This window comes from Brachyistius frenatus, unplaced genomic scaffold, assembly GCF_029030835.1.
Source record: "Brachyistius frenatus isolate BFR_SWC_R1_liver_20210118 unplaced genomic scaffold, ASM2903083v1 Contig_116, whole genome shotgun sequence".
Lineage (NCBI taxonomy): Eukaryota > Metazoa > Chordata > Actinopteri > Embiotocidae > Brachyistius > Brachyistius frenatus.
The window spans coordinates 754366-772500 of record NW_027210715.1 but is presented as its reverse complement, the minus strand read 5'-3'; the positions used below and the strand labels follow the sequence as shown (position 1 = coordinate 772500).

The following is an 18135-nucleotide window of genomic DNA, read 5'->3' as shown; positions in this document are numbered from 1 at the left end:
TCGGTGAAGTTGGCCCAGCCGGTCTGCTGCATCCCTGCTGAGCTGTCCCACGCTGCTGGAGTCTGAGACGCTGCCGTCCCTCCAGAGTCCCTGAAATTCGCCGTCCAGCTGGAAACTGGAAACAAGACACAAGACTTTCAAACGAAGACACAAAGCTTATTTTGAAGGGCTACCTGTATCTGACGTGCTCTGACCCGGTCTACCTGTATCTGACGTGCTCTGACCCGGTCTACCTGTATCTGACGTGCTCTGACCCGGTCTACCTGTATCTGACGTGCTCTGACCCAGTCTACCTGTATCTGACGTGCTCTGACCCGGTCTACCTGTATCTGACGTGCTCTGACCCGGTCTACCTGTATCTGACGTGCTCTGACCCGGTCTACCTGTATCTGACGTGCTCTGACCCGGTCTACCTGTATCTGACGTGCTCTGACCCGGTCTACCTGTTTATGACGTGCTCTGACCCGGTCTACCTGTTTATGACGTGCTCTGACCCGGTCTACCTGTATCTGACGTGCTCTGACCCGGTCTACCTGTATCTGACGTGCTCTGACCCGGTCTACCTGTTTATGACGTGCTCTGACCCGGTCTACCTGTATCTGACGTGCTCTGACCCGGTCTACCTGTATCTGACGTGCTCTGACCCGGTCTACCTGTATCTGACGTGCTCTGACCCGGTCTACCTGTATCTGACGTGCTCTGACCCGGTCTACCTGTATCTGACGTGCTCTGACCCGGTCTACCTGTATCTGACGTGTTCTGCTCAGAGTCTTCGTCCTCATCAGATTCAGAACCGCGGTCCCGCTCCCGGCCTCCGTTTTCCATGCTGCTTCTGGAGCTTCCCTCTGAGGTCTGAGAGACTCCAAACCTGGAAGATATAGAACGTGGACACAAGTTGATTAAAAGGTAACGACAACAAATTCATAGTTTATGAAATACTTGAATGAAAGCAATAAACGTTTCGATTGAAATAAAATATCATGAGAGAATCGAGATCTCAATTTGAACCCCCTCAAAAAAAAAATCCTGATTCTCATTTTATCCAGACTTAGTATTGAAGTGAATTGGAGGTGCGGCTCCATATTATGACAACACAGTTATTAGCTGCTACAATTTGCCAGCTTTCAGTAGTCGAGCAAGCTGAACCAGTGCAGCTGTTACTCTCTCCCAACAGCTCCGGAGCAGCCGGGGAGGCCGAGTGGCTGCTGTGAAGGAAACTCCGCCTGTGGCAGATTCCCACAATGCACCAGTGATCATATCCACAGGGTTACAGCGTGTTAAGAGAGACACAAACACTGGCGCAGCTTCACAGAGGGAACGGGTTGAGTGACGCAACAGTGAACTACACGGATACGAATGGTGTTGTCTCATTTTATATCTAGTTATAAAATATGTGGGTGTACCCATAAAAAGTCCGAACGCCAAACCCTAATAAAAAAAAGAAAAACTGCGGTGAGGAAACGTGAAGCAGGAAAACGCCGTCAGGTCTACCGTGTCCTGGATTTAGCTTGTGTTGCATAGTTGATCTCCTTCTCCTCCCAGATGTCCTCCTCCTCTTCAGCATCATCAAACTGGCGTATCCTCTCTTTACAGCAGGCTTCGAAAGCAGCCGCGTTGGCCTGTGAACCAACACACACTTCCAGTTAAAAGCCAGTCCAGCGGTCTGCTGCCAGTTTAATCCTCCTCCTGCACCATGTGACCGTGCAGCCGAACCGAAGGGAAGCCGAAGACAGCTCGGAGCGGGAAAATCACATCAAAAGGTTCTGCTGTGTTTTAGAAATCGCTCGACATTTTCAGATAAACGAGTCAAATCGATTCTTTAAGTCGACGGACTGTTTTGAGCTCGAACATTTTTGTAGTAATTATTTTCCAAATAGGCAGTAAATAGTGACGTAAAGTGACAATTTCCTTTTTTTCATTCCAAACTATAAATTGCAAACCTCCATAAAGACTAATCAAAACATCAGAGACAAAAATGTTTCTGCTGTGATATGATGGGTCAAACTGGAAAATTGTTTTAAAGCAAAATTCATTACAAAATAAATGATAATAAAAACACAACAAAAATAAAGACATAGGGACATTTAAAAATGTATTTACTGATGCCACGTTGAACTACAGCGTTTATTCGTTTCACTCAACGGTAGCATATAAACATCACCGACAAGGACAGCAGATACACAAGATTCAATTAGATTAATAAGCAATTTTAAGTCCCAAAACAAGACACACATCCTTGTAAAAAAAAATACTTACACTATTATCATCAGCATCTAGATTGAAGTTTATTTCGGCAATTCGGTCAAATGTGGCACTGAGGAAAGAAAACAGTTAAAATGTGAGTCAGCATTACAGAGTGAAGACAAAAAGACAATTCAAATTAAAACAGACATTATAAAAGCAGCTCATTATCTTTGCTCTCAGTTTTTTGGGGGGATGATTCACAAGATGTTATTATTCTGAAGCCGCGATCTAGTTACTTGATATTTTCATCGTGTTCGCTGAACTCCTCATCGTTGAACCCGAACTGATCCACGAAGTTGGCGGTCATCTGTTGGATCTGATAGTCGGAGAACGCCTGCGAGAGTCGAAGGAAACTTGTGAAGTGATATCCCGTTTGGTTTGCGACCGACAGGATGTGTTGCGCTGTAATTACTTTATAACGGCAGTGTGGAGCGCGGCGTGCATCCCCCTGCGGCGGCCTCACCTGCTGCAGAGACAGGTCGTTGGGGAACGGGCTCTCCATGTCGTCGTCCTCGCTGGACGAGTGCATGTTGTGGGTGCTCACCTGCAGAACGGTGCAGACGTTTGCTCAGCTCCACTTTACAGATGCAGTGATTGTAACAAGACATACGGCTACGTCACATTGCGACTAAAATATGACAGACACAGTATAGAAACAGCAGTCGTCGATAAGTAAATCGCTGTTATTCCTAAAAAAATTTCAAAAAAACTCAAATAAATTGATGTATTTCTGAATTAACCCCGTGAACACAGGATATTTTTAGGCAAATTTAAACTACCTTCACTTTTAAGCTCATATCTTGGTCATTGTAGGAGGTAACCATTCATGCTGTATCTTGTTTTTTTCAGGACAGTCGTAGCTATCCAGATCATTCATCATTTAATTTGATAATAGTTAAGACTTTTTATATATTAGCCTTCATATCAAGGAAATTCTTCGCTGTTGGGAAGGCCCGCAAATAAGTTCTGCTGTTTATTTTGATAGACAGTACGTTATATAGTGATCGGGACTTTGGGAACTATTCAATTAAAAGAAGCGGGGTAGTGGTGGTGGGTGGGGGGGTATCTGCTTCTCTCTGTGAGGAATAGAGGAGGAAGAGGAGTGAATTTGAACCCACTTTCATCGGGTCCTAAAGGTTGATGGAAAGTTGAGTCACTGAGTTTTGTCATTCTACATAAGTTTTAACTGAAGAGACAAACACACTCAGTCTTTTTGAATATCAGACTACTTGCAATGCAGCAAATGACATTTTCTCGCAGTGGTAAATGCCCATCTGCAGTTTGCCTTGTTCTGTCACCTCCTTTGAAAACATAGCAGCAGATACCATGACTGTCTGTGACCTCACTGAGGAGAGTCTGCCGAGCTTGACATCTGCAAAGTGTGATCCGGGCCACTACTGCTGTTTAATAATTAAAAGACACTTCTGACTTTATAAAGTCTTGGATTTATTAAATGACAATTTTGACAAGAAAAGTTCAATTGGCTGAGAAGCCGGCAACGGCTGCTCTGACACTGTGCTGGCCTGCATGGTCCTGTCCATATAAACTGCTGCTGCTAGAACACACTGGGCTTCAGGTGGGAGAGAAGAAGAGGAAGTGAGGGGACGTTAAAAGATTGGCATTTCTTCAGAAAAGCGTTTGGTGATACAGTGACATCTCACCAACTCTACCGTGTTCCTCCTGTTAGTTTCTCTCAGGGTTTCGTCCACGAAGCTCTCCCAGCGACCTCTGCAGTCTTCTGGCAGCTCTGCGAAAGAGTCTATGATTCAATGACTTCTCAATTCAAATGGAGACCTCATTTGGCATCAAGAGTACTGCATCACATAATTACCTCTGATGAGGTCAGACATCTGGACCTGTACCGGTCCTTTCTCCAGGTTCTGGACCACCATGTTGGCGATTCTGGTCAGATGACCCATGTTTCCTCTCCTGGCTCCTCCCTCAGACCTGACAGTCACAAGTACACACTGAGATTACTTTCATCAAAGTAACAGGACTGCAAACACCCTGATTTCACTTCTTCACTTGGTATACCGGCATCGAGGTATCTGTGGTATTAAAATCGATGGTTATCATACTGCGCACGTGTAAAGTGGCGCGACACCTTTCCTCCTAGACTGCCTGACTCAGCAACGGGCGCCCCACACACACACACACACACACACACACACACACACACACACACACACACACACACACACACACACACACAGAGGCAGCGGAGAAAATAAAACTGATCATATCGCCATCTCCACCACCGAAAAGGTCATTAAAATCTAGGGTGGGAGAACTTTGGAAATTGAAAAAATGAACATGGGGTTTGTCCTTGAGGACGGAAATCTAGTTTGCAAAAAAATATGGACGCAGAGTGATTTCAAAGGAGGAAACACGTCACACATCTTTAAGAATCCCCCCCACACAGATCAAAGTATGCGTCCCATTTATAACTTTAACGGCGAACAAAAAAATTTGATTGTTTCAAAGTCAATCATAAAATGCGCTATTGAAATAACTTTCCACATCCCCGCTCACAAATCCATCTTTTCCAGCTCAGAGGGACGACATCGATGTGAGAGTTTAAAGTACGGACAGTCTGGCTGAGCTGTCGCACGCCTCCAGCACACCGTCAACTTTTTTGATACTTCAAACAATGTAACCGACAATAATAATAATAATTTAATAATAAAATACCATCTGCAGTGATGCCGTATTACCATGATATTTTCTGAGACGGTTACCGTGGAAAAACTCCATGGCAACCCTAATTTCAACAAATGTATTGAGCACATCGCTAAGTCATGTTTATGAGAAGATCTTTACTGTATTTTATCGTTCTCCTCCCAGGCGTCAAGGATCCTCTGAACCAGTCGACATTTCTGGAAGAGCTGAGGGTTCAACAGAAACACACAACGACTGTGTAGTCAATATTTGAGTTTTTGGGCCTCATCTGACAATTTTCAGGACACCAGACCGCTCCGAGCGCTTACATGAGCCACGAGGGCGTTATGGATGGAGGTCTGTGGGTCACTGGTCCTGCCTGTCTCCACTGCCTCCCCATCCGCCTCAGTGTTGGACGCTGCAGGGTTCCCGTCGTGGTTCTGGAGGCTTGGGCCGGGCCGCTCTTCTGAGGAAGGATGGTTCAGGATAGCCGCCACACACAGCTCCACTTGGAAGTGCAAAAAGTTATTCCAGGAGTATTTGAAGAACAGGTCCTATGCAAATGAAAAAGAGACATCAATTGACCTCAATTAACAGCGTGCAGTTGTCAAGATGTGCCGCTGTTACGTGCCAACTTTAAGCATTTTAGTCAGTTACTGAAAACATGAAACGGACATGTTGTTGTTGTTCCCCTCAATCGAAGTTATTCAAAGAAGTCGTAGCAATAATATCTGAGCCAGAAAGGACCTCTCCAGTGTCGCCATGTTGTTTAAACCAGTACTAAAACTGAGGGGTTGAATTTCCGTCCGCTGACCTGCAGTTAATGTTCATATATAAACCTGTTTCACACAAGCCACGCCCACTGCTCTTTGGTCAGTTTAGAAGGTAATCAGCACTCGTCTGCCTCATGACCAACCTTATGCAAGTCTGATGACACTTGGTAAGGTAGAACACACCAAGAGGGTGATGAAGGAGGAACATCTTCTAGCCCAAACACATCTTACGCACTCTACAATGACAAGCAAAAAGGTCCAGAGTGGAGCCAAGTCTAGCCTACCAGTAGTAGGTCCATGGTGGCAAGATTGCAGAGCTCCTGGCAGATAGTGGGCGCGCTGGTCTGCAGCAGGGCAGCCACCAGCCGAGCCATGTGCAGGCGGGCGTTCCCCAGTGGCTGCTCCAGAACGCCAACGGTCGTCAATATTGCACTTTTCTGTGTTAGGATTGAGACGAGCACATAAAGCGGTGCCATCACAAAATGTTGTTTTGATACCAATACACAAAACCACAAAGTTTCAATTCCACAAAAACAATAACACGAGAACAATAACATGGAAAATGAGGCTCCGTGACACAGGAAAAGTGCAGCGGCAAATCAAGTATCCCAATTAGTGACTGCAGTGTTTTTAAAAGACGTTTCTGTTTACTTCCATTAAACTACGAGTGTGCGCTTATATTCAGAATCAATTTTCTTTCACGGGCAACATGTGCGTTACCTTGGGGGGGTCCAGAAGAAGTTGCTGGAAGTCCTTTAAATGGGGCTCAATGGCATTTAAAATACTGCTGCTGACAGTGTAAGACCTTTCATAACCCTGAGAATACAGATCCATCAGCCCTTCCAACCTGAAGACACAAGCACACAATCATGAAATCAGCAGACTTGAAATGATCACAAGATGATCTCAGTTTCCTCCACATTTCCTCCACTTTCTTGATCGCTTACAGAACTAAATACCACAACCATTTACAATGTGACGTTATTCCACGAAGACCCAGGAAGAACGCACCCAAACAGACCAATAAAGCGTACATCATTTACAATCAAAAACTTGACAGTAAGTACTCACCCAGACCTCCTGGTCTCCAGTAAGGTAAGTAGCACTTGAGTTCCGTTAACGATGGAGGCCTCGCTCCTCTCCCCCTCAAACATGTTCTTCAGAAGCCCTGCTACACTCTCCTGCCTGAAAGACACACGTTTATGTAGCAGCAAATAAGACAGCAAACGAGTTGTAGATTTATTTATTTTTTTTCCTGTTACACGAGGAAGCACTACGAAGGAAACAAACTCAAATTTGTACTAAAAATCTGAATTATTGTCGAACAGGCTCCACCCGCAAATGTTTGTAAACACACTAGAATCGGATGTTCTTTTTGAAAGAAATCTCCAATATGTATGCTTTGAAATAGCCCACATCCGGTGATTGGGTGAAAGAGATGCTTTAATCAAAAAGTATTGTAAACTTACGATTCTAGTACAGACAATAGTGGGTCAGCCTCCACATTCTCCTGCATCTGATTGGCCTGGTCTCGACTAAGGCGGATGATGTCACAAAGCGTTTGGGACGCATTTGATTGTCTCTGAAAAATACATCAAGTTAACAGAAGACTCCATTAAGTTCTAATATTACATCAACAGAATCATAGCTTTTCTATCTGACAAAGGGAACTTCATGAGAACACGGAGACGGATAAACTCCCAGCCGGCTTTACGCTCACTCACCTCCTCATCTTTGCCAGTATGGATGAGTTCTGTGAGTCTCTGTACCAAACTTTCTTCATTCAGCCACTGGAATAAAAAAATAAAATAAAAAATAAAAATAACAAACATTAGATGCATCAATGTTTTTTAAAGGCTAGGAGGTATACCAGCGCAGATTTAGATAGCTTACATGTAGGACCTCCTGCCTCAAGGGGGCAGGCTCCACACAACTGATGAGGCGAAGCAGCAGGTCCATCATGGCAGAGGCGTCGATGTGTTTCAGCACCAGACCAATAAAGCCTTCTTTTTTCTTTAGAAAGGTAATCACCTGGAATAATACATAATGTTCAATACTTTGGCTTCTAGAAAACAGACAAAATTAAACATGTTTCATCCTTTTCATTGTACCTGTTCGGTTTTCCTGGCAATGAGATTGCCGATGGTTTTGCTGAAGAAGCTGGCCAGTAAGGGGTTGAGAGGTGGGTCCTGTTCCAGGAAGTGGTAGAGCACCTCGAGGAGAGACTCATCCGCACCCAGCTTATCATTTATGATGGACACGTCTGATGTCAGGAGCTCACAAGCAATATTGGGAAACCTTACCGGAAAAAAAATGTAAAATTACAATGAGAAGTTTCTGTGCAACTAATGATTTCAAAGTGGCATTTCTGTTATGTCTACAGATGATCTGAACCTCGATATGCCTAACAAAGGTAAAAAAAAAAAAAAAAAGTTTTAATAATGTTAAATTAGAATACATGTTGATGTTTGTGGGGAATTTCAGTGACAGCAGAATGTATGGAAATAAAGTATAAAAATATCTGCTTTTAAATTCCAATCAATTACAAAGGTGTAACAATATTAGAGACAAAGTTCTGTGTTTTTAAAATGAAATAATAAGAATGAGTTGAACTTCAAACTAAACAACAGCTGAGTTGAGCACAAACTGCCCTGATGTCTAGAACTTCAAATTAAAATTGCTGCTTTTAAATTGCATCAGTCGTAAGCCTGATGGTATTTACAGTGATCATTTTGTACATTTTAACTTTAATATATTGCATTAATTATTGCATGGGGCACGTTCCGGGTGCTATACTTGAATATTATTATTCACATTATTATACCTTGTATCTCGAAGCAGTATATAACTGAATATATTGACTCTAACAAACTATTTACTGTATTGTTTTTATGAGTCACTGTTTGTCTCAGTGTGGGGTCTCACTTGAAGCGGCTCCTCTCCTCCAGGTCAGCGGGCGGCTCTGTGGTGATGAGGCTGACCAGCTCCTGCATGCAGTGGTCCTGGGAGAGGAAGAGGAGCAGCCGACGGTTTTGGGCTTTGCACTCCTGCAGGACGTCATCCTCCTCCATCAGCTCTCTCAGTGTCACGTCCTCCCTGTCCAGCAGCTGGTCAATGTGGGAGGTGGTGTGCAAGTCAAACTTCCAAAACATGGTGGCCGCTGGGTCGGGGTGCACAGCCCTGGACCGTGGGACGGCAGGGCGAGATGGGAGGTAGAAGAAGAAAAGAAAAACAAAAGTGGAGGAAGATGAGGGAGCACACAGAGGCCCAACAGTGAGCAAAGACAATAGGAGAGGGGAGAGTGGATGTGTAGGTGGGGAAGGAAGCAGGGGAGAGAAACTGATGTAAACAAGTGTGCGAGATGGAAGTTCAAAACAGCACTGCTACTGACGGTATATCCTCTTATACCAACACAATGTACAGGCACTGTCCTGAAAACGGCATCCTCTGACTATATTAACGTAAACACTCAGTCTGAATAAGGGTGATCAAACATGATGTGGCTTTTTCCAATTAATTTTGCATCAATATAGGGCACTTTCAACAAACTCTACTGAATTTTTCATACGAGTTCGCACAAAGACAACAACATATGCTCTACTCAGATCAGATCGTTCGTGAAAAAAGAAAACAAAGAGCGGGATTAAGTCTAATGGAGATGAAAACTGGCGGCTAACTCTGATGTCGTGACGTCATGCGGAGGTGATGTCAGTCAGTCAGTAATGATGTGTTGCTCTTTATGACTCAAATGGAAATGTGGACCTGAACAGCTCTATAGGCAGGTATCTAAAATGTGTATCTAAAATATGGCTTTATTTCCAATAAGGGCAATAGTTGGATGTCGTCAAAGGCTGTACAATTACCAAAAAAAAATGAAATGCCACACAGTGAAGTGTTCACACATACCAGTGGATGAAACGTGGATATCTTTAATCAGACCTCCCCCACGGGCGAGCAGGCATTTGTGTTTGTGCAGACGACAGAGAGTGTGGCGAGGCCTGGCATTTATCAGCATGGGTCTTCTCTTAAAACGTAGGCCTCTTTAGGAGATGAGACGCTGAGAGGCTCACCATAACCTGCACGACATGCCGGTTGATAAATAATCGGAAAGATTTACGAAAACAAATGACATTATGTTAGCATATCATTCAAATGTAATTTTAGATTGGCACAAATATTGGATGTGAATATATACATCGAAGAGGTGTAATGCATTTTTTTTTCTAGCAGCAGCATTTCAGAGCATCGTGAGTCAGTTACCAGTTGGGGATATGCAAGATTCATTTGTCTACAGTCGAGAGTAATATCATAATCAACTGTGAAGCCAAATTTGACCATAAAATTGTATTTACAATACAGCTGGCTAGCGAGTGTATCAACATTTAGACCTGGAAATAACCATGAATTATTATGACCATTTCCCAGAATGACATTCAAAAAAGAATCAAGCAGTTTCATTGTTGGTTAGAACGACACTGAAAAGTACATAGAACCTCTGAACATTGAACAGTGCATGCTCATCTTTCTTTAACTTTGTAACTTTGGCACCACAACGGAGGCTTTTAATTGCCCACAATTAGATATTGCTAGATGAAGACGTCATCCTAAAAAATAGAAAAGTATTTGATACATTCATGACTAAGCAATTGTGTTTGTTTATCCTCAAGCTTTTACTGTGGCAGCTAATCTTGACAATGAAACACACCAGCAGTGACATAAACCAAATACATCTGCTGACTTTGCAAACGCTAACATATCTCTCTGAGCAACATGCTATCAACAGTTGACCATGGAAGTAAAACTGAGGCACAAAGTGCTTCCTCATTTTTTCTTTTCCTTTTCCTTTTTTTTTTTCCTTAGGAGGACTTTTCCTTGCACATACAGCAGCAGCGTCCATCTGGCATACATTTACAGAGTACACAAACGCAATAATAACCCGCTGAACGCTCCCTGTGGACACTAAGCAGGAAAGCAAATGCTTGACTTTGCATCCAAAATAGAACTTACCAGAGAAACAAGTCTCCTGGTACATGTAACCAACGATGAAAAGAGGAACAATGGTAAACAAAAGGTACACATGTGGATACTATGAACCAAACAACAGTCTGTAACTGGGCAAGTTGAGACGCCGTGACAAGAAGTGAAAGGGAATTCTATCCACATGTTTGCATGACCTCTCCTTTACTTGCTGAATGTAAAGACCGATAGCCAATGAATGTTCATCGTGTTGCACTAGAAACCTAGCAACATGCACGACCGAATGATTAACAGATCCACAGTAGTGCACTTCAGAGGACAAACAGAGGCGACAGTAACACGTCCTGTTGCTGCTTACTTTCACTCAGATGCACTGAAGTTGTAAAATTAGTGAACCAGACCAGTCTCTAATGTTTGATACACAGATTATGCTCCCAAAATATGTGAAGAGTTGAGAATAATAGCCAGTAATTTTACTAATACTAGCTTTATACAAGAGTTGTCTGTGTTTCTTCAATCAACATAACATTTAAAAAATGTCCCCTCGGGGATTAATAAAGTAAATACCTACCTAACAGATCACCTCTGTGTTCGTCAGGTGTCAAATTTAAATCATCTAAAATGGGAATTTTATATTATTGTCTTACGTACGGTAGCCAAACATATATGTGTATTTTAAATCAAGCAATGACAACAACAACAACAACAACAACAACAAAAGAAGTATCTGCATCAATCTTTTCTAAACTTTATCTCCGGAAGCGGGTTTGTTACGATGATCTCACACCAGAAGATAAACTGGTGTGCAGCTAAAGAAATGTAAACTGAGCCTTGGCATGAAAAGCACATCAACTGACTCGCAGTAGGAGCTCAGATTTCTGTTTACTTCAACTGTGTCGGAGGCACACAGATCAATAATAATAATAATAATAATAATAATAATAATAATAATAATACAAGTTAAAACAACATTCACGTTGACATCGTTCCTCGATTACAAATTAAACTGCGGGTTTACAGTGTTGTTGTACTCGGTTTCGGTGTCGTCGCTGCTGCACTCAACACCTCTGAGCGAACATCTGCTCGTTAGTCAGCAGGTCGGGAAGAAAACGAAGAAGATTTCATGAAGAACAAAACGGAGATGAAGCCGACAGGCTTCATCTCGATGGCACCAACTGGTAGCAGTTAAACGTACCGTAACGACTCGGTCACGTTAAAGTCGTCCAACAGATAAACATCCTTCGGACAAAGTTGTCCGGTCAACATCCGTCCACTGATCGACGTTATTCGGTAGTTTTGGGGCACAAACCTGCTCAAACTATTTCGCTCACGACAACGTTAGTTCCTCCTTTCCTCTGATTAGCATGTAAGCTAATTAGCTACTAACACCTAACTTGTCCTGAGCGGAGTTGAACAACTTTGTCGACGCAGCAGCAAAGTTAACAAGTTACAACGATTCACGACGATCTTTCCGAACAAAACTGACCTTTGATTCAAAGTCCGCTGCTCCTCCTTCCGTCTCCGTCAGATTGTTGGTGGAGTTTTTTCGTCAAGCAGCTACTAAGTCAGCAGCTAGCTATGAGCTAGCTGTGTGAGCTAGCACACGTTAGCCTGTGGTTTGTTTTGAAGTCTGCGACAGCACAGGCTAGCTAGCTCAACTTAGCTAACGTTAGTCAAATGTGGCGTTGAAGTCTATCAAATGAACAGCTCCCCGGCATCAATGGCTACTTGACATGAACATCAACACGTGTTATTTCAGATGCAGAGTGTATGGTTCGTACTCACGTACAGAGTAAGTCAAACGCGGAGCTAAGTTTAGCATGCAAAGCAGGAAAAACTCAGTCATATTTTTCGAATCAAAATGGCGACATGGTCACGGGAGCGCGCATCAGACCCGCGCGGGAGCGCGCCTCGACTTCAGACACTGAGCTCTGCAAAACGTCTGAGTGCGAAGTGACAGCGACGCTGTCGCTTTGACGGTTGAATCCTCACGACTTTAGACCAAACAAACCTCAGTGTTGATTTAAAGGTATCTGTGTGACGTCGCCTTCACACTTTGTGCTGTTTCAACTCTAAAACGCTCACAGATTTGACGAAATCACGTTTTAAACTTTCCTGTCACACGTGTTATGTGGGTATGAAACAAGTACGTTCACACAAACAGTCAATAGCAAATGTTCCTGTTTAAAGCAGTTCACCCGAAAAACGTGTTTTCCTTTTACCAAACTTGATGTTTATTCACGTTTTTCAGACAGTTTTCAACTAAGTACATTTCTTAATACATGTAGTCCTATGCTTATTTTTATTCTATGTTCTGTTTTCAAGTGTACAACTATTTGAAATAAACAGTAATGCTGAATAAAAGCAACTGTCCGGTTTATGTTGAATTAAACTGTAAAACATACATATGCATTTTGTGTTAATGCAAGAAGTTCGCATTTAAATGTTTCATTTAATTACATAAATGTACCTTACAGTTAAAGTATTGATGTTACTATAGTATATATATATATATATATATATATATATATATATACTATAGTATATCTATCTTATCAGATGTCTCATTAACTAACACACAACCTGAGGCACTGAACAGTTCAAACACCCTTTAAAAATAAGAAAAGCAATTCAAGCGAAGCTACATTAATTCAAATAAGATGTTTTTCAAAAGTACCTATTTCAAGGTGATAAATGAAGTGATATTAGAGAAGAACAAGTCGTTGACCATCAGTTCATAATTCATGATAATACCAATAAAAGAGATTGTCCATCTTATCAAACTTTAAAAAGGGATGTATAAAGATGCGTTTCCTCCCTGGCCTGTGAGCGTCGGAGAGGTTAGCCCACGTCTTGTGTTTCCTCCATCTCCTCATCTCTTTTCCTTCTCGACGTCCTCAGGCCGCTCGTCCGCTCCTCTGTCCCACAATGCATTGCGCGCACTCGTCGGACCATGGACCAAAGCGGTAAGCGAAACGTCGGGCCGATGTTAGCAAACTTCTTTTATGTCAAATGTTTTGTTTTGTAGTTGTTTTTTTTTTTCAATATACAGTTATCGTTATTGTTACAGCAGGTTTGTAGATGACGGGAAACCGTCCAGGCAGACTCCTCGCTTGCTGCGACATCCCGGTGTCTCCCGGAGACAGCGGTAAAGTTAGCGAGGTTCATGCTAGTCGCAACCCGGCTAGCGAGGGGAGCAATGCTCGACTCCCAACAAAACAACAAAAGTTAGGTCCTGGATGAATCTGTCGGTACGCGTGTAATGTTGCACCAGGGTTTGTGTAGGTGCTGCACTGAACTGGAAACGACACACATTTGACATGTTTGTGGGCTTGAACGCCTGCTGAGCTTGAGATGCGGCGCGAATGCTACCTGACGAGCATTAGCATATGCTAACTAATCTAGCTAAGGTTTGATAAGAGCTGATAAATAACGAACAGCATGTTTTGAGAGGATTTGATGAAATTTGTAAAAACCCTTCATAGCTTCTTGTATTCTTAAAAGCTGAACAGCTGAAGTTCTGTTAAATGATTTTCAATTGGATGTAATAACTGAGCTGGTTATTTATTACCCGAAGACGTCGTTAACTTAAAATGTGTTGTTCTTGTAAAGTATGAGTGATTTTCTCCAAAATGTTGTAGTCCAGCACAATAAAGGGACTATTAACTTGAATGATCAGGTTAAGTCTTGTGAACATGCAAATAAACACCGTCACACGACCTGTCACATGCAGTTGCGGATCCTTAGACCATTTTCCTTAAAGCCAATCCAAAACTGTTATCTAATAAAAGAAGATGTGTTAATATGTCGAAAAATGACACGAAAAGAAATCATCCATTCACTCAGATCCAACCCTTTCCGATGCTCGTTTCAATTCTGTGCAATGCAATCCTCATTTGCATTAATGCCATGATGTTGTGGGATGTTCCCTGACTGACTTCACTGAGTGTGTCCGTTTATTTTCCACCGTTGTCCTGAACAGACAATGATCTTCAAGGAAGTGACGGCTCTGGGTGTTTGGGTGGCCCGGATGTTCGCAGAAGAATCCCCATCAAACTCATATCCAAGCAGCCCATAAGGAGCAAACCTCCGGTGCGGACCCAGAGACCCGTCAGCCGACCATGTAAAAGTGAGCCCGGAGAAGATGGTAGGCACACTGTGCAGTACAGCATGCCTATCAGCACGTCACCTTTAAGAATATCAACGTAAACACAATGTCACAGGCGGTAGTTAGTCCCTGAGGTTACACCCGAGGCAGTAGCCGAGGCACGTGAACTAACGTGGACATAAATCATATGTTGGACATGTCCTCGTCTTTGGCAAAGTGTTTTTTTCTGCTGTGTGACATTTATTTGTGTCTCATTTTCTAACAGTTGATGGAAAAGTTCAGGTTTAAATGCTCCTTCTTTTACTTGGCATTCCCTTGACCGGTGATCACTAGAACTATTACAATATTACATTTATAATGAAATCAGAAATTGTAAGAAAAGTATCAATAATAGCTGATATTGTTAATAATTGTAGATGCCATTTAGTGCTTATTAACACCAGAGTGCATCACTGAATTCAATTTAAATGGCATACAATACAATACTTTAATTCCTATATCAAGTGCAGTAACAATGCATTACTTGAACATGTATTACTTGGATGTCTGCTCTTACGGGGGAAAATGTCGCATAAAATTATCATTTTTAACACTCAAGTAATAAAAGTCATGAGGACAACTCAAAGTAAACTTTTTCGGTTGTCATTTGTGGTTTTAATTGTTTCTTCAGTTTCAGACTACCAGTGCATACTATTTTTCATCTGCACAAAGAATGTTCAATCTTTTACGTTGTCATTATTGCAGAGTTATCAATAAGAGATTAACATTTGGTCCAAATCCTATCATAGACCCAACTGGAGAACAAGGCCTCGTCTTTGAGGACAACTGAATAATGCTGATCCAATCAGGCTTTCGGGGTTTTCTCATTGTGTACATTTGTGTCTTTTGATTTACAGATAAATTTGGCTTCAAGCAAGAGGACAGGTTTGATTGTGGCGCCAAATCTGGCGATGTGTTTGCAACTCAGAGGAGATTCCCACAGCAAATGTTTTGGGACTGTAAGGTATGTTAACGGCTCACCGCCCAGTATTAACGCCAAACACTTTTCTTCCTAATGTCAGGAACATAGTAGTGGATGTCTTCCCTGGTATGGGCACTGTATTTGATTTTTATTTAATAGTAGTCACCTGTGATTTTGACATGTTGTGCCTTTTCCAACAGCTACATTTGATTGGTGAAAGAGACGAAGTTCCAATTCACTTCTGTGACAAATGCAGTCTCCCAATTCAGCTGTATGGACGGATGGTGCGTTCTTCGTTCCCTTCTCTCTGCCGAAGTTCTCAGAGTAATTTTCACGTCTTAACACCTGTCCTCTAACCCTTTAGATTCCCTGCAAACATGTTTTCTGCTATGACTGTGCTTTGCTTCATGAGAAGAAAGGGGAGAAGATGTGCCCGGGGTGAGACGTTTTAACTTTTACATTTGTAGGTTAAGTTCCAGATAACAGATCAAAACGTGTAAAAGTACTAGCTACGGATCAATTAGTCGTCTTGGAAAATGGCATCAGTGATTGTAGAAGATCCCTTGAAGCTCAGCGTGCGGACAGCGAGAGGCTTTATGAGCTCTTGTAATTGCTGCTTTTCAGCATTTCCTGAAAAGCGGCAATTACTAAAACTGGTATCTTTTTCTGATGTAGCTCCTCAGATGTGTTTGTGTTTGAGTCTTTCTTTGAGTCTCTCAACCTTTGTCCCTGTGTGTTCAGTCTCACCCTCTATAACTGCACAGATCCAGTTCAGCGTATCGAGCAGTGCCAGCGTGGTTCCCTCTACATGTGCAGCGTTGTGCCGGGCTGCAAGCGCACCTACCTGTCCCAGCGCGATCTCCAGGCCCACGTCAACCACCGCCACATGAGGGCAGTCAAGTCCTCCGCAGGCCGCCAGGAGCCTGTGCACCTGCCCCCTGCATCCGAGATCCCCGAGCGGTTCCGCGTGCCTCCACCTCACTTACCCAAGAACCACATTCACCTCCCCAACCCGCTCCAGCACGGTGGTCACGACCCCTACAGCCAGCCGCCACCACCCAGCGCTCACGACGGCCCGCCCCCGCCCTCCCCTCTGGGTCCCGAGACATTCCGCATCGCCACGGTAACAACTCGTAAACACAGTAATCTCATCACTGTGCCCATCCAAGATGACTCCTCCTCTCGAGAGCCCCACCCTGGTGGGCCTGGCCCAGGTCAGCCCCCCCACCACCACCCCGGGGACTATCCCGGCCAGCCTCCTGTAGTGTCGCACTCTCACCACATGATGGCGCCACCGCAACAGCACTTCGGTCCTCCACCTCCACCCCCGCCCCCTATCAACCACCCAATGCAGCATCCTCCCCAGGGCTCCGGGACACCACACATGGTGTACAACCAGGCCCCTCCTCCCCCCATGTCCTCGGCTCCCCCACCCATCACTCCACCACCAGGGCACATCATGGGCCAGTTGCCCCCTTATATGAACCACCCGCCCCCAGGACCTCCACCACAACACAGCGGCCCCCCTGTTAACGCCCCCCCACCTCATCACTATAACCCAAACTCCATGCAACAGTTCCCTGAAGACCAGGGCACCCTTAGTCCCCCGTTCAATCAGCCAGGAGGGCTCAGTCCTGGGATGTGGCCCGCTCCAAGAGGTCCCCCACCTCCAAGGATGCAGGGTCCCCCTCCCCAGGGCCAGATGCCTGGGCCGCACCACCCGGATCAGGGCCGCTATCGCCCCTATTATCAGTAAACTGCCTACTGAATGAACGGGCAACAGTCTGTCATTCTGTTCCACGCTACTTGTCTGAATATTGTGATAGTAAACCTCAGGGTTACAGGATGTAGGACTTTGATTTTGATATTACTGCCCCGAAGCAAATGTGTATGTGGTGCACATTTTCGTTAACTGTGCTGAACTTCCCATCGAACATACTATTGACTTGAAGAAGAGCAGGAACGTCCCCCTTTTTTAATAGCCAATGGTGAAACTCTGTATATATGTCAGCTGATGTCACACATGTTCTGTATATTGAAATACATTAACTATGTCTGAATACATTTTTAACAGCAGTTCTCATCTTTGTTCCACACGATGACGGACACAGGAACACTTCAGCTGGTTTGTGATCAGTGATCAGGTTACTGAACGTTGAACGTTAAACTCTTCATCTGTCCAAGGAGTCATTTTGTTTTGCTAATTAAAAATTATTTTATGAAATAAAGCATGTGTCAAATGTAGGTGAAACAATACATAGAACCCACATCTTTTTAAAACTAGCATTAAGCTTTGGCAATGACCGCAGGTGTGTTATCTTTAGGACACTTTGTCAGTGTCTTCACTTTGTCTGGTGGTCAGTTGGTTCCCAGTTTTTCTTGGTTGGGCCACCATTAAAAACATAATATATCCT

At 43.5% G+C, this 18135-nt stretch overlaps 2 protein-coding genes across 11 annotated transcripts in view; one reads left to right on the top strand and one right to left on the bottom strand.

The window, feature by feature from the left end:
* Positions 1 to 12560, bottom strand: part of ppp6r2a (protein phosphatase 6, regulatory subunit 2a) — a 15306-nt gene extending 2746 nt beyond the window's left edge. The window contains exons 1-20 of one of the 8 annotated variants that reach the window (XM_069713152.1): positions 12139 to 12560; positions 9582 to 9751; positions 8601 to 8855; positions 7787 to 7973; positions 7569 to 7706; positions 7400 to 7465; positions 7145 to 7257; positions 6747 to 6860; positions 6396 to 6522; positions 5960 to 6112; positions 5232 to 5456; positions 5065 to 5129; positions 4076 to 4191; positions 3915 to 4003; positions 2657 to 2788; positions 2481 to 2578; positions 2257 to 2314; positions 1492 to 1619; positions 744 to 868; positions 1 to 115 (exon numbers count right to left, since the gene is read on the bottom strand). The exon at positions 1 to 115 is cut by the window's left edge and continues 18 nt beyond it. In XM_069713152.1, coding sequence (XP_069569253.1) covers positions 1 to 115; positions 744 to 868; positions 1492 to 1619; positions 2257 to 2314; positions 2481 to 2578; positions 2657 to 2788; positions 3915 to 4003; positions 4076 to 4191; positions 5065 to 5129; positions 5232 to 5456; positions 5960 to 6112; positions 6396 to 6522; positions 6747 to 6860; positions 7145 to 7257; positions 7400 to 7465; positions 7569 to 7706; positions 7787 to 7973; positions 8601 to 8827 — 2276 coding nt within the window. In that variant the 5' untranslated portion in view covers positions 8828 to 8855; positions 9582 to 9751; positions 12139 to 12560. Of the gene's footprint in view, positions 116 to 743; positions 869 to 1491; positions 1620 to 2256; positions 2315 to 2480; positions 2579 to 2656; positions 2789 to 3905; positions 4004 to 4075; positions 4192 to 5064; positions 5130 to 5231; positions 5457 to 5959; positions 6113 to 6395; positions 6523 to 6746; positions 6861 to 7144; positions 7258 to 7399; positions 7466 to 7568; positions 7707 to 7786; positions 7974 to 8600; positions 8856 to 9581; positions 9752 to 11847; positions 12089 to 12138 lie in introns of those variants that run through there. The other 7 variants (XM_069713155.1, XM_069713150.1, XM_069713154.1 and 4 more) reach the window with 7 other exon arrangements.
* Positions 11923 to 17949, top strand: cbll1 (Cbl proto-oncogene-like 1, E3 ubiquitin protein ligase). 3 transcript variants are annotated; one of them, XM_069713173.1, is made up of 7 exons: positions 11923 to 11989; positions 13554 to 13618; positions 14635 to 14781; positions 15657 to 15763; positions 15922 to 16005; positions 16086 to 16159; positions 16463 to 17949. In XM_069713173.1, the coding sequence occupies exons 2-7, from the start codon at positions 13606 to 13608 to the stop codon at positions 17475 to 17477; spliced, it is 1440 nt and encodes a 479-aa protein (XP_069569274.1). In that variant the 5' UTR covers positions 11923 to 11989; positions 13554 to 13605; the 3' UTR covers positions 17478 to 17949. The 3 variants fall into 3 exon arrangements, with proteins under 3 accessions (XP_069569274.1, XP_069569271.1, XP_069569272.1); XM_069713170.1 differs by having other exon boundaries at positions 11926 to 11989; positions 14635 to 14799; XM_069713171.1 differs by lacking the exon at positions 11923 to 11989 and having other exon boundaries at positions 14635 to 14799.
* The last annotated feature ends 186 nt before the right edge of the window (positions 17950 to 18135 follow it).